We start from the raw sequence: 27,709 nt of genomic DNA, 5'->3' as shown, positions 1-27,709 counted from the left end.
TAGCTAGATTGTACGCTATGGCTGTGAGTCGATCTTTCTGTGTACTAGAACTGCTAAGGCAACTTCCAGGATGCCGTCTAGATCATCATCGAACTGCATCCAGGCGACGCTGTCTGATGATCTAGGCCATTTGATCCTGTCTTTCCTTGACGAATGGATTGGGGTAGCCCCAACTTAGACACTTCCAACTTTTAAACCACAGCAGCCTGATAAAAAAAAAGATACATTGTAACATCCTTACTGGCAGTCTCCCCTCTTTTTCTTTGCCAGGTTGTGAATAAGATGCTTCTGACCTGGGCCGACATTTACGTGCCGGGCAGCACCTAATTAATTAGCTTGCTTATTTTGGCTTTTTTCTTAAAGAAGTGCTGGGTGCGTTCTGGATACCACTGTACCCCTGCATGCTTCGCGGATCAGTATCAGTCCGCAGCCCGGAGGGTGGGGACCACTGCCTTACAGAACAGTGATGTAACTCCTTGTTTCCAAAATACTGTCAAAGGGCTCATCATTCACAATCTATACCTAGTATTATTAAGCCCCCCAAAATATTTGCACTTATCAGGATTGAATTCTATCTGCCAATGCTCTGCCCAGCTTACTTGGTGATCAATATTATTCAGTGGTCTAGACCTCCCTCCTTACTATTAACATTATCACCAACGCTTATGTCATCTGCAAATTTAATATTCATATTGTAATGCCCTGATTAAGAACATGTATTATTTTATTTTTACTGGTATGCTGTGAGGGATTTCAGACATCCCACCTCTCCTGGAAGTTCCGGGAGTCTCCCGCATATCGATAGTGGCTCCCTGATGCCCGGAAATTATATACAATATCACAGAAATTGATATTTTGAGAAAGAAAGGGAGAGGGAGAGCGAGCATCCTGATTGGTCTCTCTTCGTGCTAAGAGTGGTTCCCAACCACCGGGCCGCGAGGAAATGATATGATTTGGTGATATGAAACGATATGAGTCAGCTGCACCTTTCCTCATTCTCTGTCACGCCCACTGTTGAATGAGCGCTCGCGGGGTCATTACCCACATGTCATCCATGTCAGCGCGGAAAGATCAACTCCTCAAGCTTGCAAATGATGGCAGGCTGAAAAGTTTGTTTGACATAACATCTCTGCTGGCATTCTGGATCAAGGTCAAGGCTGAATATCCTGAGATAGCCATGGAAGCACTGAAAACGTTGCTTCCATTTCCAACATCATATCGCTGCGAAGCGGAGTTTTCTGCAATGAATGCAACAAAAACTAAATTGTGGAATAGACTGGACACAAGGAACCTCCTTCGAGTATCGCTGTCTCCCATCACCCCTCGATAGGACCGTCTTGTTGCAGGAAAACAAGCTCAGGGCTCCCACTGGTTCAGCGATATTGGTGTGTTGCAATGATTTTATATTTTCATACAAGGAAAATATGTGGTGTGTTTAATATCCAAACGTTACTTAAAATGTTATGATGCTATTGACTTATCACTATATTCATGCAAGGAAAATATGCACTGTGTGCTTAATATTAAATTCGCTGGATAAACCCTCTTAGAAAAGAAATTGAGTGTATTAGCCACTTATAAGTGTCTAATAGATGACTTATCACCTATATTCCGGTCGTGATTAACAACCACCACCGCCCCCCCCCCCACCGCCCCGGTCGGCCAGTCCATAAGAATACTGTCAATATTAAATCGGTACACGGTGCAAAAAAGGTTGGGGATCCCTGTCCTACGTGTTGAGGCCAAACTTCCTGTAGACTTGCTTAAAGTTGTAATAAAAATAAACATGATAATATAAGCACATATTTTAATGTCACATTTTCTGCATATACCCAACTTGGTTTACAGATTAGACAAAATCACTAAACAAAGTATTACATAAACACTTGGAGGTTGACCGGGGGGGACACGGGATATGGGGTTGCAGGGGGCGGGGATGCTACCTCCCTGAAATGAGTTTTTGCGGGTGGGATGTCTGGGATTTTTATTTTAGCAGTGTGTCCTGTTAGTTAAGCTTCATAGACCAGTGTTTTGGCTTTGGCTAAAGATAAGGAGCTATTTGTCCAAAAGAATGTTGTGTCAGCCAGTCAGGTTTGTTTTGGGAGTGTTGTTACATTCTTCCCAGTGGGATACTAATTGAGAGAGATGGCAGGATCAGATTTCTGGAGGACGGTATTCTGGTTTGGGGTCCTTTGTGAGGAGGTATGGAGAAGAACACAAGGGAAGATGCTGGGAGGATCCCACCCGTATGGGAGACCCCATCGCAGGGAGTACTTTGTGCAGATGAATGGTTTCAAGGAGGAAGTGCCAATACTTCTGAGTTAGCCTGTTTGTTCGTGATGTTGTCTGAGGGGAGTTTGACATGTTGGGAGTTCAGTGCTGTGAGTAAAGCAATACACCCAACTACTACAGAAACAAGCTCCAACATTTATCTGCTCATTTAAACTGGTTTAACTGTAATGGACCCTTTGTCTTTTCTTTTTCCGTTAACTGTTAGTTAAAATTGAAATATTGGAAAATATACTTCCACTATAATTGTGTGCCAGTGTATGATCTGTTATTCCTGGCAAATGATAACTTTGCATGGGGCAGTATTTACACAGCATTCATGACAATTTTCATTCTTTCCTCAGAGCATTCCAATATTCCTGTTTGGTTGAACTCGAATAATACCAACCCTAGAGGTGTGCTAATTTTTGAAGGTGGCTGTTAGCAGAGTTAGCAAATGAGCCAAGTTTGTTATGAGCTATGGTGCGAAAGCTTCCAATCATGAAAGAAAGCCTCAAACATTACCAGCTGCCGTTTATTACTAAGCCCATTTTAGACCATAAGACCATAAGAAAAAGGAGCACAATTAGGTCATTTGGCCTATCGAGCAGGCTGGCCATTTTATCATGGCTGATCCAATTTTCCTCTCAGCCTCGATGTCTAGCCTTCTCCCTGTATCCCTTTATGCCCTGACTAATCAAGAATCCATCAACCTCTGCCCTAAATATTCATAGAGCCTTGGCCTCCACAGCTGCCCGTGGCAAAGAATTCCACAGATTCACCACTCTCTGGCTAAACAAATTCCTCCTTACCTCCGTTCAAAAAGGACACCTCTCTATTCAGAGGCTGTATCCTCTGGTCTTAGACTCTCCCATCATAGGAAACATCCTCTCTACATCCACTCTATCAAGGCCTTTCACCATTCAATAGGTTTCAATTAGGTCACCCCTCATTCTTCTGAATTCCAGTGAAAACAGGTCCAGTGTCAACAAACGCTCTTCATATGACAAGCCATTTAATCCTGGAATCATTTTTGTGAATCTCCTTTGAACCCTCTCCACTTTCAGCCCAAAACTGCTCACAATACTCCAAAGTGAGGCCACACCGGTGCTTTATAAAGTCTCAACATTACATTCTTGCTTTAATATTCTAGTCCTCTTGAAATGAAATATAGAAAACCTACATTACAATATAGACCCTTCGGCCCACAATGCTGTGCCAAACATGTACTTACTTTAGAAATTACCTAGGGTTACCCATAGCCCATTATTTTTCTAAGCTCCACGTACCTATCCAGGAGTCTCTGAAAAGACCCCATCATATCCACCTCCACCACCGTCGCCGGCAGCCCATTCCACCCACTCACCACTCTCTGCGTAAAAAAACTTACCCCTGACATCTCCTCTGTACATATGTCCAAGCACCTTAAAGCTGTGCCCTCTCGTGTTAGCCATTTCAGCCCTGGGAAAAAGTCTCTGACTATCCACATGATCAATGCCTCTCATCATCTTACACACCTCTGTCAGGTCACCTCTCATCCTCTGTCGCTCCAAGAAGAAAAGGCCAAGTTCACTCAACCTATTCTCATAGGGCATGCCCCCCAATCCAGGCAACATCCTTGTAAATCTCCTCTGCACCCTTTCTATAGTTTCCAGATCCATCCTGTAGTGAGGTGACCAGAACTGAGCACAGTACTCCAAATGGGGTCTGACCAGGGTCCTATATAGCTGTAACATTACCTCTCAGCTCTTGAGCTCAATCCCACAGTTGATGAAGGCCAATGCACCATATGCCTTCTTAACAACAGAGTCAACCTGCGCAGCAGCTTTGAGTGTCCTATGGGCTCCGACCCTAAGATCCCTCTGAACCTCCACACTGCCAAGAGTCTTACCACTAATACTATATTCTGCCCACCATTGAGAACATCTACCATAAACACTGCCTGGGCAGGGCGAAGAGCATTATCTCACCCTAACCATGGACTTTTTACTCTCCTCCCATCTGGTAGGTGCTACAGGAGCCTCCGCTCCTGCACCAGCAGGCACAGGAAGAGCTTCTTCCTTGAGGCTGTGACACTGCTGAACCGCTCATCACAGCACTAAGCAGTATTGCATCCATATTGTACTATCTCAGTACTTTTATATTTGTGTGCTGTAGCACTTTTTTATTTGCAGTTATTTTGTAAATAACACTATTCTTTGCATTTCCGGTCAGATGCTAAACGCACTTCATTGGCTTCGTATCTGTACTTGGCACAATGACAATAAAGTTGAATCTAATCTAATCTAATTATATTTGATCTACCAAATTGAACCACCTCACACTTATCTGGGTTGAACTCCACCTGCCACTTCTCAGCACAGTTTCGCATCCTATCAATGTCCTGTTGTAACCTCTGACAGCCCTCCACACTATCCACAACACCCCCACCTTTGTGTCATCAACAAAATTACTAACCCATCCTTCCACTTCCTCACCCAGGTCATTTATAAAAATCACAGAGAAGGGATCCGAAAACAGATCCCTGAGGCACACCACTGGTCACCGGCCTCCATGCAGAAAATGACCTGTCTACAACCACTCTTTGCCTTCTGTGGGCAAGCCAGTTCTGTATCCACAAAGTAATGTCCCTTTGGATCCCATGCCTCCTTACTTTCTCAATAAGCCTTGCATGGGGTACCTTATCAAATGCCTTGCTGAAATCCATATACACTACATCTACTGCTCTTCCTTCATCAATGTGTTTAGTCACATCCTCAAAAAATTCACTCAGGCTCATAAGGCATGACCTGCCTTTGACAAAGCCATGCTGACTATTCCTAATCATATTATGCCTCTCCAAATGTTCATAAATCCTGCCTCTCAGGATCTTCTCCATCAACTTACTAACCACTGAAGTAAGGCTCACTGGTCTATAATTTCCTGGGCTATCTCTGCTCCCTTTCTTGAATAAGGGAATAACATCTGCAACCCTCCAATCTTCCAGAACCTCTCCCATCCGCATTGATGATGCAAAGATCATTGCCAAAGGATCAGCAATCTCCTCCCTCACCTCTGACAGTAGGCAGGGGTATATCTCGTCCGGTCCTGGTGACTTATCCAAACTGATGCTTTCCAAAAGCTCCAGCACATCCTCTTTCTTAATGCCTATATGCTGAAGCGTTTCAGTCCGCTGTAAGTTATCCCTACAATCGCCAAGGTCCTTTTCCGTAGTGAATACTGAAGCAAAATATTCATTTAATTCCTCCGCTATTTCCTCCAGTTCCATACACACTTTTCCACTGTCACACTTGATTGGTCCTATTCTCTCACATCTTATCCTCTTGCTCTTCACATACTTGAAGAATGCCTTGGGGTTTTCTTTAATCCTGCTCGTGAAGGCCTTTGCATGAACCCTTCAGGCTCTCCTAATTTCATTCTTAAGCTCCTTCCTGCAAGCCTTATAATTTTCTAGATCTCTATCATTACCTAGTTTTTTGAACCTTTCATAAGCTTTTCTTTCCTTCTTGACTAGATTTTCAACAGCCTTTGTACACCATGGTTCCTGTACACTACCATCCTTTCCCTGTCTCATTGGAATGTACCAATGCAGAATGTCACACAAATATCCCTTCAACATTTGCCACATTTCCACTGTACATTTTCCTGAGAAAAGCTGCTCCCAATTTATGCTTCCAAGTTCCTGCCTGATAGCTTCATATTTCCCCTTACTCCAATTAAACACTTTCCTAACTTGTCTGTTCCTATCGCACTCCAATGCTACGGTAAAGGAACTAGAATTATGGTTACTATTTCCAAAATACTCTCCCACTGAGAGATCTGACACCTGACCAGGTTCATTTCCCATTACCAAATCAAGGACAGCCTCTCCTCTTGTAGACTTATCTACATATTGTGTCAGGAAACCTTCCTGAACACACCTAACAAACTCCACCCCATCTAAACGCCTTGCTCTAGGGAGATGTCAATCAATATTTGGGAAATTAAAATCTCCCACCATGACAACCCTGTTATTATTACACCTTTTCCAGAATCTGTCTCCCTATCTGCTCCTCGATGTCCCTGATACTGCCGGGTGGTCTATAAAAAACACCCAGTAGAGTTATTGACCCCTTCCTGTTTCTAACTTCCACCCACAGAGACTCAGTAGCCAATCCCTCCATGACTTCCTCCTTTTCTGTAGCCATGACACTATCCCTGATCAGTAGTGCCACGCCCCCATCTCTTTTGCCTCTCTCCCTGTCCTTTCTGAAACATCTGGAGCCGATCACTTGAAGTAACCATTCCTGCCCCTGAGCCATCCAAGTCTCTGTAATGACCACAACATCATAGCTCCAAGTACTGATCCACACTCTAAACTCATCTGCTTTGTTCATGATGCTTCTTGCAATAAAATAGATGCATCTCAAACCATCAGTCTGAACGCATCCCTTCTCTATCACCTGCCTATCCCCCCTCTCACACTGCCTACAAACTTTCTCTATTTGTGAGCCAACCGCCCCTTCCCCAGTCTCTTCAGCATGGTTCCCACCCCCGCAGCAATTCTATTTAAACTCTCCCCAATAGCCTTAGCAAACCTCCCCACCAGGATATTGGTCCCACTCAGATTCAAGTGTAACCCGTCCTTTTTGTACAGATCATGTCTGCCCCAAAAGAGGTCCCAGTGATCCAGAAATGTTGCAGCTATATTGGACCCTGGTCAGACCCCACTTGGAGTACTGTGCTCAGTTCTGGTCACCTCACTACAGGAAGAACGTGGAAACTATAGAAATGGTGCAGAGGAGATTTACAAGGATGCTGCCTGGATTGGGGAGCATGCCTTATGAGAATAGGTTAAGTAAACTTGGCCTTTTCTCCTTGGAGCGACGGAGGATGAGAGGTGACCTGATAGAGGTGTATATGATGATGAGAGGCATTGATCATGTGTATAGTCAGAGGCTTTTTCCCAGGGCTGACATGGCTAGCATGCGAAGGCACAGTTTTAAGGTGCTTGGAAGTAGGTACAGAGGAGATGTTGGGGTAAGTTGTTGCTGTTGTATTTTTTTTAAATGCAGAGAGTGGTGAGTGTGTGGAATGGGCTGACAGCAACGGTGGCGGAGGCAGATACAATAGGGTCTTTAAAGAGACCCCTGGACAGGTATATGGAGCTCAGAAAAAGAGGGCTATGGGTAACCCTAGGTAATTTCTCAGGTAAGGACATGTTCGGCACAGCTTTGTGGGCCAAAGGACCTGTATAGTGCTGTAGGTTTTCTATATTTCTAAGTTAAATCTGAATCCCTGCCCCCTGCTCCAATCCCTCAGCCACGCATTTATCCTCCACCTCACTCTATTCCTATACTCACTGTTGCGTGGCACAGGTAGTAATCCCGAGATTACTACTTTTGAGGTCCTGCTTCTCAACTTCTTTCCTAACATCCTGTAGTCTGTTTTCAGGACCTCCTCCCTTTTCCTACCTATGTCGTTGGTACCAATATGTACCACGACCTCTGGCTGTTCTCCTTCCCACTTCAAGATATCGTGGACGCAATCAGAAACATACTTGACCCTGGCACCTGGGAGGCAAACTACCATCCGTGTTTCTTTCCTGCATCCACAGAATCACCTGCCTGACCCCTAACTATAGGGTCCCCTATCACTGCTGCCATCCTCTTCCTTTCCCTACCCTTCTAAGCCACAGGGCCAGACTCTGTGCCAGAGGCGCAGCCACTGTTGCTTCCCCCAGGTAGGCCATCTCCCCCAACAGTATTCAAACAGGAGTATTTATTGCTAAGGGGGCCAGCCACAGGGGTACTCTCTAGTAGCTGACTCTTGCCTTTCCCTCTCCTGACTGTTACGAACTTATCAGTCTCCCGAGGCCCCGGTGTGACTACTTGCCTATAGCTCCTCTCTGTCACCTCCTCACTTTCCCTGACCAGACAAAAATCATCGAGCTGCATCTCCAGTTCCCTAACGTGATCTCTAAAGAGCTGCAGCTCGACGCACCTGGGGCAGATGTGCCCATCCGGGAGGCTGGGAGTCTCCTGACATCCCACATCTGACATCCAGTACAAAATACCAGCCTTACAGACATGCTTCCTATTCCTCACAAGTAGCTTACCTCGCCGAAGCCCTGTTGAGCCAAAGCCCTCCTACTCTGACTCCCTCCACTCTGTCACCCGTTCCTCCAAAGCCCATGCTAAAATTGTATTTGCCTTTCTCACCACAGACTCAACCTGCAAATTAACCTTTAGGGAATCCTGCACAAGGACTTCCAAGTACCTTTGTGCCTCAGTTTTTTTTGTATTTTCTCACCATTTAGAAAATAGTGAACTCTTTCATTTTTTCCTCCAAAATGTAGGACCATACACTTCCTGACACCACCTGCCACTTCTTTGCCCATTCTCCTAATCCTTCTGTAGCCTCCTTACTTCCTCAAAACTACATGCACCTCCACCCATTTTCATACTGTCTGCAAATTTTGTAACAAAGCCATCAATTCTATCATCCAAATCATTGACATATAATGTAAAAAGAATTGGTCCCAACACAGATACCTGTGAAACACCACTAGTCACAGGCAGACAACCAGAAAAGGCTCCCTTTATTCCCACTGTTTGTCTCCTACCAATCAGCCACTGCTTTATCCAGGCTAGAATCTTTCCTGTAATACCATGGGCTCATAGCTTGTGTAGCACCTTGTCAAAGGCCCTCTGAAAATCCAAGTACATAACATCAGTCGGTTCTCCTTTGTCTATCCTGTTTGTTACTTTTTTGAAAGAATTCCAACAGAGTTGTCAGGTAAGATTTTCCCTTGAGGAAGCCATGCTGACGAAGGCCTATTTTATCATGTGCCTCCAAGTACCCTGAGACCTCATCCTTAATAATCAACTCCAACACCTTCTCAACCACTGAGGTCAGACTAACCAGCCTATAGTTTCCTTTCTTCTGCCTCTCTTCCTTCTTGAACAGTGGAGCAACATTTGCAATTTTCCAGTCTTCTCGAACCATTCCAGAATCTAGTAATTCTTGAAAGACCATTACTAATGCCTTCACCATCTCTTCAGCCACCTCTTTCAGAACCCTGGGGTGCACACCATCTGGTTCAGGCGATTTATCTACCTTCAGACATGTATGTTTCCCAGAAACCTCCTCCCTAGTTATGGTAACTTCATACACTTCATGACCCTGACACATGGAACTTCCACCACACTGCTCATGTCTTCCACAGTGATGACTGACGTAAAATACTTATTCAGTTCATCCGCCATTTCATTATCCCCTATTACTACCTCTCCAGCATTGTTTTCCAGTGGTCTAATATCCACTCTCACCTCTCTTTTACCCTTCATGTATCTGAAGAAACATTTGGTATCCTCTTTAATATTATGACTAGCTTACTTTCATATTCCATCTTTACCTGCTTAATCACTTTTTTAGTAGCCTTCTGTTGGTTTTTTAAAAGCTTCCTGATCCTATAACTTCCCACTAATTTTTGCTTTATTATATGCTCTCTCTTTGGCTTTTATGTTGGCTTTGGCTTCTCTTACTAACCACAGTGGTGTCATCTTTCCTTTAGAATACTTCCTCTTCAGGACGTATGTATCCTGTGCCTTCTGAATTCCTTCCAGAAATTTCACACAGTGCTGCTCTGCCATAATCTCCGCCAGACTTCTTTTTCAATTATTTCTGGCCAACTCTTCCCTCATGCCTTTATAATTCCCTGTACTCCACTGTAATACTGATACATCTGATTTTAGCTTCTCTTTCTCAAATCTCAGTGTGAATTTGATCATATTATGATTGCTCTCCCCTAAGGGGTCTTTTACTTTAAGCTCCAATCAATTCTGGTTCATTGCACAACACCCAATCCAGTGCAGCTGATCCCCTAGAGGGCTCAATCACAAGCTACTCTTTAAAAAAAACCATCTCATAAGCACTCTAGACATATCCCCTTCTGGAATCTATCTTTGCACTACTCTTCCTTCAGAACCTTCTGCAAGTAACTGTAAAACTTTAAACAATTAATTCCCACCATGAAAAACATTTACACATTTTTGAAAGAACCAAGGAAAAGAAAAAAAAACTGCTTGGTGGTGGCCGTGACACATCGATGCAACCTCTTTAAGGGCACAGCCTTTGCACTCTCTCAGACGCACATTCTCTCAAGAAAACTCACACTGGCCACATTTTACATAATTAAAACATACAAAACCATTCACACTTTAAACCATTACAGAAGATTTCTAGTTCCTTAGGGTTAAACTGTTGCCAAAATACTCAGTCACAATCTGACAAAGCTGAGAGAATGCGTTACTCAAAGACCTTAAAATAAAGAGACGCTGTAAGTTGTTCATCATACACAAGTAAACAACATTCAACAAGTTTAATGCATGACACCCCCAAATCAGCCAAAATCCCCACCTTTCTGTAACCCCCATCTCTGTTGTGTGTTAGGATTTGGTTAAAATTCTGGGCATAATGAACCAGATTACCACAGCTGAAATAGCAGCTTTGAGTACTGTACTGAGATGCCAAGGTCCTCAGCCAGTTACTACTATGTCGTTGGGTCAAATTTTGCCTATCCAAAGTAGGACCATAAACACTCGAGAAAACCAGCCACAACCTCGTCATAAATGCAGAGGGGTGCTCTCTTTTGTGCTGTCCACACTTATGCAAAACCCCCACCGGATCATTTTGATTAACCCTTGCAGCTTTTAATGTAGCCTCCAGTAAATCACCCAGTCTCCCTGGCCTTATGCCTGTTCCTCCAGAAAAGCTGAGTGTAACACTGAAGTTAAACACAGAAGGATTAACTTCCATTTCTCTACTTCATCTAAACCATGAGTTATACTATACTGCTGAGTGCACTGGAAAAGTTCCCGAGTATCGTCTCCCACTCCACACTTAGGTATATTCGCAACTATAGCAGTCAATTGGGCCACGTCGAAAGGGGTAGAATACCGCGTCACAACCTTTGCCCCTGGCTATGCTACTTTCCTGCATTCTCTCCATTACCATGGGTGCCATTGGGGCAATGAGTATTGAAATTTCTACTCCCTCCTGGAAAAATCCATGGGGAGGAGGGACACTTCCCTAATCATCCACACTGTCGTAGTGTGTCACCTCATACACTAAATTACCCCAATCCACGTCACTAACATCATCGGCCCTCGCACCAAATGCACATACACTTCTCTGAGCTGAGAGTTGACCATGCAGCTTTTCAATTTATTTTAAACACTTGGTGTGGTCAGCGCTGCCTTTGTTCTCAGCTGCTTATTTCTACTCGAGATTCATAGCAGTCCATAAATACTGACACTGACTTTTCCATTTCTTTACTTCTGTACTCACCTTTTTATATTCTTCTCATTTCTCCTTTTCTCTCATTAAGCATTCACACCAAGTTTGAAATGGAGTCATGTGGATCAAATTCACCTGACCCTGTGCCCTCAGAATTTCATTTTCTTTCCTTGCCCTCTCCAGCTCTCCCTACAGTTACACACATTCCTCTGTCAGTTTCTGTTTTTCTCTCTCCACTTCAATGAGATCTGTCCGTATACATCCCATTATAATGGCGTTTTTTAATCACTTGTAATTTATTTGATTTCTTTTCACTAACTGCTTTCCACAATGCATCCCCCAAGGTCCCTGACCCTCCACTCTCCATCTTCCCTAACTACGCCTCATAGTTGGGCCATTTTCTTAATAAATATTTAAGAATGTGAGCCTCCAATCATCCGAACCCCTGAGTTCTTCTTGTCCTTTCCTTTTCCAATTTTAATATCCTAACTCCATGGGTGGTTCAGCTTGAAACTAGGGCCCCAGACCTCTATTTTCCCAAGCGTACCCAGGGACACCAAAATATGTTGACCGTTTGTCAACGCACCTCTACTCCAGATATGAGATGCCCATATTTCCAAGAAAAAATGAGGGGAATTGTTCATTAGTGAACAGTTAAATTGGGAATTTGAATTTGGGAAGATTGGAGTATTCGGGGAGTATTTGGCAAAGTTATTTTACTAACAAGACTTTTTTTTACAGAACATTAAATAAACTATGTTGTTCAAGATTTCTGACATATTGAACTTGAATTTCGGATTCCTTGCAAAATACTTTTGAAGCAATCAGTATTCTGTCATGTAAATTGCAAGTGGAGGCTCAATTTAAATATTGGATTGGTCCAGACAGCATTTCAGCATTAATTCCCTCATTACCTTAAGCACACATTTATCTACTACTGCAATGGCATTGTTGATTTGAATATAAATCAGGATCAATATTATAGATTATAATGAGCCCCAGGTAACTCAATCCCAGTGGCTCTGGAGCTCTAAGATTTCCATATAGACCTTACTCTAGATGTGAATGGTGACAATTGATGCCACAACCATTACAATGCCAACTGTTGCTAGTTCTCTGTTGTGTGATGAGGATCAGATCTACAAAGGGAGTGAGCTTGGTTCTTGTCATCTAAAAGGGGAATATTGGGTTTGTCTAGGGGATTTAATTAAGAATAAGTTAACAGATTGTTTGTTTGTTTCTTATGGTTATTCTCTATCTATTTTACCTGTCACTAACAGGACATTCCTGAAACTTGCTTGTTGATTGCTACTTCAAGCATATCTGACAAGAAGGGATCTTTAAGTTGCAATTTGTGGTTTTTAACGTTTTGAGATACTCAGTTTTGACTGGGCAAGTATCACCCAAACCTTTTGTAATCCCACCTATTCAACTGGAGATAGTATATTATCAATGGATTAAACACATGGAAGTAATTAAAACACGCTGCTGCTCAGAAATGATTGGTGTTGGAATACTACTAATGAGTGGCCTCATAATGGTCGAAGGCTTTATTGAAGGTTGCATATACTGTGAACAAATTTGTGAAGAACTGAGGCAAGATTGCATAAAGGTGCTGAGGGCTTACTTAGATACGTACCTACTGCTCTTCCATCTATATTCCTTTTTATGGCAGAGTGGGATTGAGTTATTTACCACAATGAAGGAGGCGGAATCTGGTAGGAGAAAGAGACCATGAGAGAAAGGGAAGGAGAAGGGGCACCAGGGTGAGGAGAAGAGGTAAGAGGCCAGAGTGGGGAGCTGAAGAAGAGGGGAGGGGGAGGGGTTAAAAAATTTACCAGAAGCTGGAGAAATCAATGTTGATGCCATCTGGTTGGAGGCTACCTAGATGGAATATGAGGTGTGGCTCCTCCACCTGAGTGGAGCTCTTTCATGTTGGTCCATGGCCTCATCATGGCAGAAGAAGAGACCATGGACTGACATGTCAGAACAGGAATGGGAATAGGAATTAAAATGGCTCACCACAGGGAAATCCCGTATTTTGCAGATGGCGTGGAGGTGCCATAAAAAGGCTGGGCAATTAGCAATCAAATAAGAGAAAGTCTAACCATCTATTGATATTGAATAACATTACCATTATCAAGTTTTCTACCACTGATATCTTAAAAGTCATGTAAATAGTTACAAAATCAGGTCCATGGCTGGGTAGCTTATGGTGGCTAATCCAGCTCCTGACAAATCTAATGTCCTTCCACTGTCAGAAGTATGTCAATATAAACTCCTGCCTAGATGAGTACAGTGGCAGCAACTTTTAAACTGCCAGAATAATGCAGACCACTTGATCAGCATCCCATCAACTTCCCTCCTTAGAAAATTCATTTCTTTTATCACTGGCACATACTGGCCACCTGCAAAATGCACTGCAGTTACATGCACAGTCTACGCTGGCAGCATCTACCAAACTTGCGACCTCTATCACCGTAAAGGGCATGAGTACAAGCAATTGTAAACACCACTAACTGCAGGACTTAGTGAATTGAAAATGTATCACTGTCCTTCATCATCTAAATCCTCTTCACAAAATGAATTGCCATATGGTTACTTTCTTATGATTACAGTATACTACACAAAACAGAGTTGTTAATACTGCACAAAGAACTCTTAAAATGCTAAGACCATGAAGCAATGTTTCACCCAAAAACACAATATTATATAAAATGAATCACCATGCAATCTGAGGTTATGTCTATGGATGTCCAATAACTCTGTTCAGATAGATCCTGATTACTTAAGAATAATTAATTCTAATTATTTATATAGCGAATAATACTGCATTCTGTCTATTTGTTGTACTCTACACAAGAGAAATAATCAAGGGCTGAAATAAAAGGAAAGAGCTACATGTATTTTTTTAGAAGAATTGGGTAAATTGTTAATACGGGAGGTATTTTTTCATTAAATTGAAGAAAACTGAACGTTATGAAGATCATGCAGTTTCAAAACATAAATTTTGGCAAGTTATGATCAGCAGCGCATGCCTGTTGCCTGAAAGTGAATCTTACTACAAACCCAAGCTTTATCACTTTCCATTAAGTTTGGAGTAATAGTATCCTTCCTAATAAGATTTTAGTAATAATGGAGGAGAAAAGTTAATTCTATAATCAGTTAAAGAGAATATTATTAAAGCAGCTGTCCTATCTTGTCCTCTCATACTGGGTCAATAGATGCAGTAGGTGTTCTGAATAGAAATGACAAAGACCCCCACTGAGCTACCCATACAAAGCAGCAAGAGGTTCACTGACCACACAAAGATTACAAGTCGCTCTTGCCAATAAATATTCTTCTTTTTTCTTAAGGTCATCACCCCTACTGGGGCATGGGCTGCCGACAGAAGCTCGCTAGTCTTTAAAGTTGTCCCCAGGATTAGCCCAATTTACGTCGTCTATGCAAAGATCTCCCAGGGATGAAGTCTTCAGAGCTTCTATTGGCATTTCTGTAGCTCTGGGTTTTTATGAGATGGGGTTGCTAGCCCCATGCCCAATCTTTCTCCTTTCACAGCCGGGCCTGGGACCATCCACGGCAGAGTTACCAATACATACTGTACAATGTTAATTCCTCTTTACAAAGCTCCAGACTCAAGACAAAATAAGAAAGCTTTGCATTGGTATAATTGCCTTTCATGGTTTTCTCAAAAGTAATTTAAAACCAAAGTATCTTCAATGTAGGAATATTACCCAATGTACATATAGCATAGAGAATTCCACAAATATGATAATCAAATAATCAATTTTTGTAATGCATAAAATCGTCTCAAATTCTTCACCTGACCTATGGAATTTGTATTAATAAAGGACAACTTCTACAAATCACATGAATGAAGCAGAACAATGCTTTCAATGGTTTTTTTCATTCTTTTCCCTTGGAACACTGAACAGGTAAAACATAGCATCAATAATATCAATAAGGTAATTACTCATGGAGAGTTTTAGATAAAAATCCAGACAGCCTGAACAATTTTCATACTATTTATAAATTATACATGAGCAGGATCTTGTACCTGTTGAAGAGACATGTGGAACAGCAGGACTTCACTTCAGATGAGCTCAATGCCTTCTATGCTCACATTGATCATCAGAACATGATCCTTTTGTCTCAGTACCTTAAGCTGACGTGTTGGCTGCCTTCAGGAGGATGAGAAGGAAAGCATCCAGACCGGATGACGTACCTCACTGAGCACCAAAGACATGTGCTGACCAACTGGCTGGTGTGTTCACAGATATCTTCAACTTCTCACTTCAGTGGTGTGTGATGCCCACCTGCTTCAAGGAGGCTTCAATCATACCGGTGCCCAGAAGACTGTGATGACCTGCCTCAATGACTGTCGCCCAGTTGCACTTATATCCACTGATGAGGTTTTTTTGAGGGGTTGGTGAGGGAACACATCAGTTCCTGCCTAACAGGCATCTTGGATCTGCTCCAATTTACCTATCGAAACGACAAGTCCATAGCAGATGCCAGTTCATTGGCTCTTCACCCAACCCTGGAACATCAGGACAGCAAAGGAGCATACATCAGGATGCTCTTTATTAATCACAGCTCAGCATTTCATAACATCATCCCCTCAAAACTCACCAGTAAACAACAAGACCTGGGCTTCAATACCTTCTTGTGCAATTTTGGATCCTGGGTTTCCTCACTTGCAGACTCCAGTCAGTTCAGATTGGCAAAAGCATCTCCTCCACGATCTTCACCAACACAGGTGCACCACAGGGATGTGTATTTAGCCCCTTGCTCTGCCTGCTTTATAACAATGACTGTGTGGCTAAGCACAGCTCCAACACCGTATTCAAGTTTGCTGACACCACTGTTCTGGGCTGTATCAAAGGTGGTGATGAATCAGCATACAGGAAGGAGATTGAAAATTTGGCAAAGTGGTGTCATAACACCAACCTTTCACTCAATGTCAGCAAGACCAAGGTACTGATAGTAGACTTCAGGAGAGGGAAAGCAGAGGTCCATGAGCCAGTCCTTATCAGAGGATCAGAGGTGGAGAGGGTCAGTAACTTTAAATTCCTGGGTGTTACTATCTCAGAGGATCTGTCCTGGACACGTGCTTTCTTTGCAATTACAAATGTTTGTACATTTACATGACAATAGCACCTCTATTTCCTTAGGAGGCTGAGTAGATTCAGTATGACTTAAAAAACTTTGACAAACTTCTATAGATACGTAATGAAGAGCGTAGTGAAGAGCATATTGAGTGGCTGCATCATGGCCTGATACGGGAAAACTAATGCCTTTGAATGGAAATTTTAGTGGATTCAGCCCAATACCTCACAGGTAAAGCCCTCCCAACCATTGAGCACATCTACATGAAATGCTGTTGTAGGAAAGCAGCATTCACCATCTAATATCCACATCACCCAGCCCATGCTCCTTTCTCACTACTGCCTTTAGGTAGAAGGTACAAGAGCCTCAGGACTCCCACCACCAGCTTCAAGAACAGTTACTACCCCTCAACCATCAGGCTCTTGAACAAAAGGTGATAACTACACTCAACTATTGAGATGTTCCCACAACCAATGATCTCAGTTTAAGGACTCTTTATCTTGTTATTTCATGTTCTCATTACTTATTGCTATTTATTTATATTTACATTTGCACAGTTTGTTGTCTTCTACGCTCTACTTGATCTTCCATTGATCCTGTTATAGTTACTATTCTATAGGTTTGCTGAGTATGCCCACAGGGGAAACAATCTAAAGATTGTATGTAGTGACATACACATACCCTGATATTAAAATTTACTTTGAACTTTAAATAACCTTGCATGAAAGTAATGGAATATTATCTTAACTTTTTTGAGTTGTGGACATTGGAGTTTAATTTTACAGAAAAAGAATTGATACTGTAGTTTTCACTGCAGTATCTGTTCATATCATCTAACCATAGCTTAACATATGAAGCAAAATACACTAAAAATTTCTTAACTTCAAAATCCCGTATATAACCATTAAGTTTGTATTTTTGACATTTGTTTTTAATCTTTAAACCTCGAAAGGCTCTTCCTGATGGCAGTAACAAAAAGAGATCATGTCCTGGGAGGCAGGGTCCTTGATGATGGATGCTGCTTTCCTGTGACAATGTTTCATGTAGACGTGCTCAATGGTGGGGAAGGCTTTACCTGTGACGGACTGGGCATTATCCACTGCTTTTTGTAAAATCTTCCATTCAAGGGCATTGTGTTTCCATACCAGGCTATGATGCAACAAGTCAATATACTCTCCACCACACATCTATAGAAGTTTGTCAAAACTTTTCGATGTCATGCCAAATCTTCGCAAACTCCTAAGGAAGTAGAGGTGATGCAATGCTTTATTCGTAATTGCACTCACGTGCTGGGCCCAGGACAGACCCTCTGAAAAGATACCACTAAGGAATTTAAAGTTGCTGACCCTCTCCACCTCTGATCCCCCAATGAGGACAAGCTCATGGACCTCTGGTTTCCTCCTCCTGAAGTCAATAATCAGATCCTTGGTCTTGCTGACATTGACTAAGAGGTTGTTGTTGTGGCACCTCTCAGCCTGATTTTCAATCTTCCCTCTACAGTCCCCTGTTCTACACGCTTTACATTTATGACTGTGGCTAATAACATTTGGTAGCATTGCCTTTAAATTGTTTTACCTTGGGTCAAACATTTTGGGTAGCCTTCCACAAGCTTCTCACAGTCAGTTGCTGGAATTTTGTTCCATTCCTCCAGACAGAACTGGTGTAACGGAGGCTACATCCATACTAGACCGGATAATTTTGAAAACGCTGGTTTCGCGTAAAAACAATAGGCGTCCACACTAGGCATTTTTAAAAATATCTCCGTCCACATTAAAACAGATATTTGGTTGAATCTCCTCCTACTGGGCATGCGTAGGACACACAGAAAACAAGCGAAAAGGAAGTGGTATACTTGGTGCACGTTTGTCCAGTTACAGACTAGAAAAACTTAAAAGGAATTGCTGTTGGCTCTCACGCAGAAGGACTTAAAACTAAAAAAAACAAATACTGGAGCATATGGAGGCAACCGACAGGGAGTTCACAGACAGTATGACCCGGCTGACAACGAACATTAATAAAGCACCTAGCTGAATGTATAAAACATGTCTGCATCAGTGTTATTTTGTATTTCCATAAAATGTTACATTAGGCTGATACACATCTATTGTCAGAGAAGTACTTGCATAAATAGGTAAACCACCTTCATACAAGCAAGGACAGAAAACAGGGCAAAGTGAGTATACTTATTTATTCAGTAAGCTATGGGTCAAAGTATTTGGTGAGTACATTTCTAACTCTTCTGGCTTCAGTCTCATTGCCGTCTGTTCTGAAATTGTTAGGTTGTATGGGGGGGGTTGCATTCAAGAAAACAATGAAATGCCGCACTGCCGCCATCTGTTCCGGCACGGCATGACAGCGGTTTTAAAAATATCTGTTTACCCCGTCCACACTGCTCTGCACAAACAGCATTTTCAAATTTACACACTCTGGAGGGCGTTTTAGAAAATCTCCATTTTCAGGGAAGAAAAACGCCATTTCAGTGTGGACGGAGGATCAAAACGAAGAGAAAAAGCTTCGGTTACGGATTTATCCCGTCTAGTGTGTAAGTAACCTAAGTCAGGTTTGTAGGCCTCCTTGCTCACACACACTTTTTCAGTTCTGCCCACAAATTTTCTATCTGATTGAGGTCAGAGCTTTGTGATGGCCACTCCAATACCTTGACTTTGTTGTCCTTATGCAATTTTGCCACGGCTTTGGAGGTATGCTTGGGGTCATTGTCTATTTGGAGCAGTAGTCCCCAACCTCCGGGCCGCGGACTGATACCGGGCTGCGAAGCATGCAGCAGTGTAGCTGTAGCCGGAATGCACCCAGCACATCTTTAAGAAAAAAGCCGAAATAAACAAGCTAATTAATTAGGTGCCGCTTGGTTACGTGCCTAATTATGTGTAGAGCAAGGGTCTTTCCACACAGACTTGTGGTGCACCTGTGCTGATGGAGATTGTGGAGGAGATATTGTTGTCAATGTGAACTGACTAGGGTCTACAAGTGAGGAAATCAAGGATCCAGTTGTGCAGGAGGTAATCAGGCAAAGGTCTTGAAGCTTATTGATTAGCTTTGAGAGGATGATGGCATTGAATGCTGAGCTGTAGTCAATAAAGAGCATCCTGATGTATGTACCTTTGCTGTCCAGATGTTCCAGGATTGACTGAAGAGCCAATGAGGTGGCAGCTGCTGTGGACCTGCGGTAGGCAAACTGGACCTCTCAAAGGACTTCGTCGCAATGGATATAAGTGCTACTGGGTGATAGTCATTAGCCAGGTAACCATGTTCTTCTTAGGCACCAGTATAAGTGAAGGCTTCTTGAAGCAGACAGGTAACTCAGACTGCTGAAGCAAAAGGTTAAAGATCTCAGTGAACACTCCAGCAAGTTGATCAGCACAGGTCTTTAGTACTTGGCCACGTACCTTGTCTGGGCTGGATGCTTTTTGTGGGTTCAGTCTCACTTGCAGGTCGGTCTCAGAGACTGAAACTATAGAATCATCAGGGGACTGTGGGTGTTCATGAAGGTTCCTGCAGGTTTCAACAGTGAAATTGAGCCTCGAAGGCACCAAACTCATCTGGAAGTAAAGCCCTGGTGTTGCCAATGTTGTTTGATCTTACTTTATAAGAAGAGATACAGTTAACATTTAAGCACTGCCACAACTGACGAGCACCTCTCACCGTAGGCTCATAAATAGGTAGCTATTACTGCGAATCCAAACTAACCACAACACAACTTGGCAATGCATGGGAAATAACAATGAGAAAGCGATTTCCAATAAACAAACATGTTTTGGATAAATAAAATTCAAGTAAGTACAAAACATGAAGGTTTGAATGTTCCTTCAAGGGAAAGTAGGACAGTTACTTGTTTGAATACTGACACGCCCATGCAAATTTACTGTTCACCAGGAAGCAATAATTTGACTCACACCAGTATAAACAAATTGAAATTGTATTGAGAAAATATTTTAAATTGTAACAAACATAATAAAGAAAAAGGGCCCATTACATATATATTGGTGCAGAGTGCATACATATTTCTTGGCACTCATTGTTGCATATTCAATCTGGTTTGCTTCACTTCACTTACTCACGGTATTAAACAATTCTGCTTAAAAACACAGTCCAAGTGAAACATAACTAAATATCCACACCATGTCCAAGGACAAAAGGTCATGTGATAACTAGCTAATTAAAAGCTATCTGTACATTCTCCGTGAGAGAGCTACCTGCAGGAGGATTTCCCAACACCACTGTCTGTCCTTCCAAATGGGTTCAGTGAGCATTTCGCCATGTTCTTCATTCATACTTGCCATCCATCTCCATTCTTTTGGCTCTCTCCTTCTTCTTCCAGCTCTCTCCAGAAAAATGGTTACCACTCAATCCTTCGAGAATGCTCTCAAGCAGCTTATTTGCCAAACGTTAACAAGACAAATCCTACTGGTTAATTCAACAAGCCTAACTTATCAATCAACTAAATTACTTGATTGTATTATGTAATTAAAGGAACACATTGCATTTTGAGAACATCTGCAGAAAATAAAATACCGAACAGCATAACTGCATTAATGCAATAAAGCACGGTCTTAAACCAGGGTATTACGTTCTCTCTCCCACCAAAATAGGCATGTCCTCATGACTTTGTAAACATTTGGAACTTTAACAATTTCTTTGGTACTTGTTAATACCTACTTCTTAGATCCAACACTCTGAACCATTTGTTTTCACTTAAGCAGACAAGAGCATCCTCGATTCATAGAACTGTATATTGGTCTGGGATTGTTCAATGTTCTATAATCAACACATATTTGTATTTTCTCCATTCCTTTTCTTCACAACAACTATAGGTGACACATGGGGACTCCTTGACTCAGTGATAATTCCAGTTTCCTTGAGTTTCAGGTGCTGCCTAACATCTTCAAACTCCGCTGGTGCTAACCAGTGGAACCTCTCTCAGAAAGATGTGTCCTCTGTCACTCTGATAGTGTGGTGAGTACTCTTGCAGCAACTAACAGCAAATTTGTCAGTAGAGTATACCACATAGTTCCTCATTATTCTGCAGAGGAAAAACTTGCACATTCTCAAAAGTGTCTCTAAAATTAGGGTGCATAGTCAGGGTACTCAGAAAGTTTGCTCCCATGAGCCTTCTCACAATGGAAGTATTTGTTCTCACAAGAATGGAAGCTTTACCTTCTGTGACTGGATTTGGGGAGACTAACACTAGTGTATCGATAATTGCAGTTACTCCAACATCCGCTTCCAAACACTCCAGTTTCAAAGACAAGTAATCGTTATAAAGGTAATAATCAGCACTAAGCCCCAAAATCTCAAGGGCACTGATAGAGGTTTCAATGGTAAATGCATCAAATACTTGTTGTAAAAGGATCTGCAGAGTAAACTAACTACTGTGTCAAGTATGGCTTTGGCATAAAGGCCTTCAATCTGTATGGATACATCAGAACTTGGCCCCATTAGGCCTTCATGAATAGTGTCTTGCACTTTAATATTTCTATTGATACACTGATTGGAATGTATTTGCTCCAGGATGTCAAGCCGTTCCATTATTGGGCCCTCTGTAGTTTCCCGTTTTCTTTTTCCTGTTTGATTCATCACTAGTTTACCTTCCAAAAAATTTCCTGCTTCTCATAAGGGGTTTCTTCTTTTATGTTACTGCTAAGGCTAATAAAATGGCTTCTTTGTTATGTTATAATAAAATGGCTCCTCTGTAATGTTAACTGCTGAGTTAACGGTAGTAGCTTGTTTGGGTTATAATTACTGATAACCAGAATTGTATTCATTTGCTAACCAATAGGGATAGATGTTATTCTTTCTTGTGTGTCTGTAAGGTATTGTTTTTGTGGGCTTCGGGCAGAAGGTGCAATGGGGACAGAGAGAGGAGACGTGATGAGAGAGATGCTTTAAGATGGGCAAGGATCGGACCCAAGAGGGAGTCCAAGGCCCAGGACTTTTCAGGAGGAAAACTGAAGGAGAATGGTGGAAAGAAGACTCCATTAATTGAGCTCCAACAGTTGTGCACGAAGTGGTTGAACTCTGATAAGTTTGGCGCCTTTTATGTTGTATCTCTATTAATTACATAGTTCCAGAAAGATCTATAAAGTGTAATCTGTAAATTGTACATTGTATGCTGTCTGTTAATTGGCAGTGTGGGGTACATCACACGGCATCCACACTAACTTGATTACCCAGTTTGGTGGGGCTGAAGGCTGCTCCCCCTAGACGAAAGCGAGCTGAGCGAGCCGGAGGCTTACCAGGAGGCTACACTTGAAATGTCCATCTTCTCCACATTTGTAACAGAAAATCCCAGGCTTATCCTCAGTCAAGAACCCTTGACAGCATTCATATCATAGTACCTTAATTATGACACACTTAATAACACTGGCTTGAACACAAATAAACAGGCTATCCAATCATTATGCAGCCATAATACAGCATTCCATCCTGGACAAGCCCCCAAAGATGTAACCCTCTGCCTGTCGGCTGTTAGGCTGTTGGCCTTGAGTTAGCTATTACTATGGATCCAACCTAACATCAACAAAACTCACAATGCATAGGAAACAATGATGAGAAGGCAATTTCCAATAAATAAATATGTTTAGGGTAAATATGATCCAGGTAAACTCAAAACACGAGGGTTTGAATGTTTCTATAAGGGAAAATAGGACAGTTACTTGTTTGAATACTGACACACCCATGCAAATTTACTGTTCAACAGGAAGGAATAATTTAACTCACACCCGTATAAACTTAAATAGAAATAGTATTGACAAACTGCTTTAAACTGTAACAAACACAATAAAGAAAAAGGATTCATTTCATATATATTAGTCTAGAGTGGCCACACAATCTTTGGAGCTCATTATTGCATAGTCAATCCAGTTTGCTTCACTTCATTTACTCACAGTACTGAACAATTCTGCCTGAAAACACAGTCCAAGTGAAAAACACAACTAAATATCCATGCCATGTCCAAGGACAAAGGGTCATGCAATAACTATCTACTTAAAAGCTATCTGTACATTCTCTGTGAGACAACTGTCTGCAAGAGGACTTTCCGACAGCAGTGTCTGTCCTTCAAATGGGTTCAGTGAGCACTTCACCATTTTCTTCATTCATGCTTGCTATCCATCTTCATTCTTTTGTCTCTGTCCTTCTTCCTCCAGATCTCTCCAGAAAAATGGTTACCCCTCAATCCTTCTAGAATGCTCTCAGGCATCTTATTGGCCAAATGTTAACAAGACAAATCCAACAAGCCTAACATATCAATCAACTAAATTACTTGATTATGTAATTAAAGGAACACATTGCATTTTGAGAACATCTGCAAAAAATAAAATATCCAACAGCATAACTGTATTACTACAATAAAGCATGATTTTAAACCAGGGTATTACACAAGTTTAGTCCAGAATTTCCACTTCGTCCATATGATCTAGAGGTCGTACCTGGACTTCTTGTAACTTTCTCAGTCACCTGACTTCAATACCTCTGATTTGGCCCTCAGCAGATTGTGGATCTCATGATTCATCCAGGACTTCTGGTTGGGGAAGACTCTGAATGATTTTGTGGGGACACACTCGTCTACAACTGTTTTGATAGCATTCGAGTCAGCCAATGTGTATTCATTAAGATCCACTGATGAGTACTTGAACACGGCCCAGTGCACTGACTTGAAGCAATCCTGTAGCCACTTCTCTACCTCCTGCGGTCACCTCTGTTGTCCTAATCTTTGGAACATATACGTACATAGAAGAACAGCCAAGTGATCAGGTTTCCCGAAATGCAGTCTGGGCTTGGAACATAGGCATGCCTAATTTTAGTTTAATAGTGGTCTAGTGTGTTAAGACCTCTGGTGCTACTGGTTATATGGTAATTGGGCAAGGATTTCTTCAAACAAATCTAGTTAAAGTCCCCAGTTATGATCTGAAATGTGTCTGGATGAAGATGGCACCATGCACTGTCATAGTCAGCTGTTGGTTGTATGCAAGTTCCAACTCAACGAGTTCATGACATTTGCAGGTAGACTTTCTAGTTAAGTGAATGTTAATGAGGTTCATTAATATGCTTGCAGTATAAGTAGCCTTGGCCTAAGTTCACAAATCAAATGTTTTTTTCAAAGCAAATACTCTTCCATTCCTCCCCTCTTAGATTTTGCTCTTGTGTGTCTTTCTAAACATGCCAAGGTAACAAAGAACTGCTAATGTTTCTTACTCAGAAAAAACAGTTATATAACATTTCCATGCCATCAAAACACTTGTACACTTCAGAAATTCTTCCTGTATGTAGCAATCAATTTGTCACAGCAAGCTCTCTCAAACTAATAAACTGTTTCAGCTACGTCAAGGGAAAGATAAATGCCCTTATTCTTCTCTAAGCAGCACTTCCACCTGAAAGAGAATCAATTAACTCATCTGAAATTTGGCAGCACAGCACTGGATTATTAAGGTAGATATATGTTTGGACTACTCTCTGGAATGGAACTTCAAACCACTTGTTCAGAAGCAAAATAATACCAACAGCGCCATAAAGTCTAGAAGCAGATAGAGCACTTAGATCTGAGTAACGTCTAGTTCAAGAAACCTAATGCTTTAGTTCCGTCTACCAAACATTTTTTTTGTTGCCTGCATCAACTTTCCCACATGCTGAGATTCAAACTTGGTTTATCGATTCCGCATGAAACCTAGCTACTTACTCATTTACAGTCAGAAACATTTGAAGTGACCAGATATGGCCATCTGAGCATCGAGTCCACAACAGAGAATCGAATCCAGGAACAAAACAGAAACTGCTTAATGGCCAGTCTCCTCGCAGATCCTCATTAGTATTCGCCCTACGATAAATGAGGATCATTTATAACAACTAACAGTCCCCTTCCAAAGTTACCTACTGCTTATGAAGCCATTATGCGATTCATCAATTCATGTAAATATTTGACATTATTTCACTCCCAATTAAACCCACCACTTGCTTCCTGATGCGAAACGGTATTTGATTTTCAAAGATTGCAAATTTACAAAGGCATACGGCTTTTACATAATCATCAGCCCTCTGAAAGGCAATGCAGTGAATTGAATGTACAAATGTTTGTACTTGATATGCATATATATATGTAACCTATAACGAAAAGGACTGTCTTAGTCTCGGGTACTTGTTGACATACGGCTAATAATATTCATAAAATAGTATTGGTATGAATATAACCCCGATGCATCAACGTTATTCATTTTGCCTTTGATCGCCGATTAAACAGAAACAGGCAAGGCACATTAGGTTTTTTAGATTTTTTTTTCGGAAGTTAATCATTTTCTCCAACAGCGCCTTATTTCAAACCTGCAAACAGCAGGGACATGTTTTGAACAGCTGATTAGATGAAAGAAAGTGGAATTAGTTACAGTCCTACCGTCCCAGTTCCGCTTCTACATTATAGTAATCTCCCAGGACGCTCTCTTTGTTGGAGCCGTCGATCCAATAATCACAATCCGATGCTGCTGTGGCAACATTCTCGCCGTTGGCAATTTTCATCATCCCTACCGGCGGCCGGGATCTACTGCCTTCCTCCACAGCGAAGATAAACACGGCGCTCGGTCACCAACAGGCTGCAGGCAGCAGCAACAGTGCCGAGGTTGGGGTGGGAGGGGAAGAATGGCCGCCAACGCGCACACTCTCTGTAATAACCTGCAACTCTTCCCCTGGATTTCAGGAAGAAGACCGATTCAAAAAGTTGTGCCAACTCAGAATAAAGCAAGTCTGGGTCGAGACGGAGGCACGACCATGTAACGACTCTGAATCTGAATGTTGGAACACAGGGCTCTCGCCTTTCCTCGGGACCTAGCAACCGCCGACGCACTGCTTAGAGTCACCTGAATTCCTTTTTTTTTCCCTCCCCTGCTTAGCGTGAAGTTTGACAACAGTAAATGTGTTATCCAATTTGGTGGTAGATGCTGTAATAAATGTGGTCTATGGATCAGTAACTTTAAATTTTAAAGATCCTTTCACGTGGTGAAATGAGCGGCCCCCCAAAAGACGGCTGGGACCTTTGAAGTGAGGGAATGCACGCCCCGGTAACGGTCGCCATTCCACCTGGCGCCATGGCGACTCGGGTTTCACCATGGAGCAAAAGGAAAGAAAAGCGAAACATTGCCCACACTGGAAACCTACACAATACAGCAAAACGCTGAGAATACGTAGTAAGTCAGGCAGCATCTATAGGAAATTCTGCAGATGCTGGAAATCCTGAGCAATACACACACACACAAAACGCTGGAGTAACTCAGCAGGTCATGCAGCGCCTAAGGAAGTGAATAAACAGTTGACGTTTCGGACACTTCAGGACGTGAAACGAATGGGGAAGACGCTAGAATAAAAGGGTGGGGTGGGGGATCAGATGGGAGAGGACAGTGGACCATGGGAAAAGGGAAGGAGGGGCGCCAGGGAGAGGTGATAGGCAGATGAGGAGAAGAGGTAAAAAAATAAAAATGAAGAGAGAAAAAGTTACGGGAAGGAGAAATTAATATGCATGCAGGTCGGTCCACAGCCTCCTTTTTTTTGCTGTGATGAAGCCATAAGACCATAAAACAAAGGAGCAGAAGTAGGCCATTCGGCCCATCGAGTCTGCTCTGCCATTTCATCATGAGCTGATCCATTTTATCCTATTTAGTCCCACTGCCCCCGCCTTCTCACCATAACCCTTGATGCCCTGGCCACTCAGATACCTATCAATCTCTGCCTTAAATACACCCAATGACTTGGTCTCCACTGCTGCCCGTGGCAACAAATTCCATAGATTCACCACCCCCTGACTAAAAAATTTTTTTCACATTTCTGTTCTGAAAGGGCGCCCTTCAATCCTGAAGTCATGCCCTCTCGTACTAGACTCCCCCATCATGGGAAACAACTTAGCCACATCCACTCTGTCCATGCCTTTTAACATTCGAAATGTTTCTATGAGGTCTCCCCTCATTCTTCTAAACTCCAAGGAATACAGTCCAAGAGCGGACAAACGTTCCTCATATGTTAACCCTCTCATTCCCGGAATCATTCTAGTGAATCTTCT

General features: G+C 42.2%; 1 protein-coding gene across 2 annotated transcripts in view; it reads right to left on the bottom strand.

The window, feature by feature from the left end:
- The window catches only part of camk4 (calcium/calmodulin-dependent protein kinase IV), a 115,058-nt gene extending 88,640 nt beyond the window's left edge, over positions 1 to 26,418 (bottom strand). For both annotated transcript variants that reach the window (XM_063069152.1, XM_063069153.1), the window contains exon 1: positions 26,057 to 26,418. In XM_063069152.1, coding sequence (XP_062925222.1) covers positions 26,057 to 26,181 — 125 coding nt within the window. In that variant the 5' untranslated portion in view covers positions 26,182 to 26,418. The remainder of the gene's footprint in view (positions 1 to 26,056) is intronic.
- Positions 26,419 to 27,709: the final 1,291 nt, after the last annotated feature.

This window comes from Mobula hypostoma, chromosome 16 (assembly GCF_963921235.1).
Source record: "Mobula hypostoma chromosome 16, sMobHyp1.1, whole genome shotgun sequence".
Taxonomy (NCBI): domain Eukaryota; kingdom Metazoa; phylum Chordata; class Chondrichthyes; order Myliobatiformes; family Myliobatidae; genus Mobula; species Mobula hypostoma.
The sequence above is the reverse complement of the archived record's forward strand: the minus strand, read 5'-3'. Positions and strand labels throughout refer to the sequence as shown.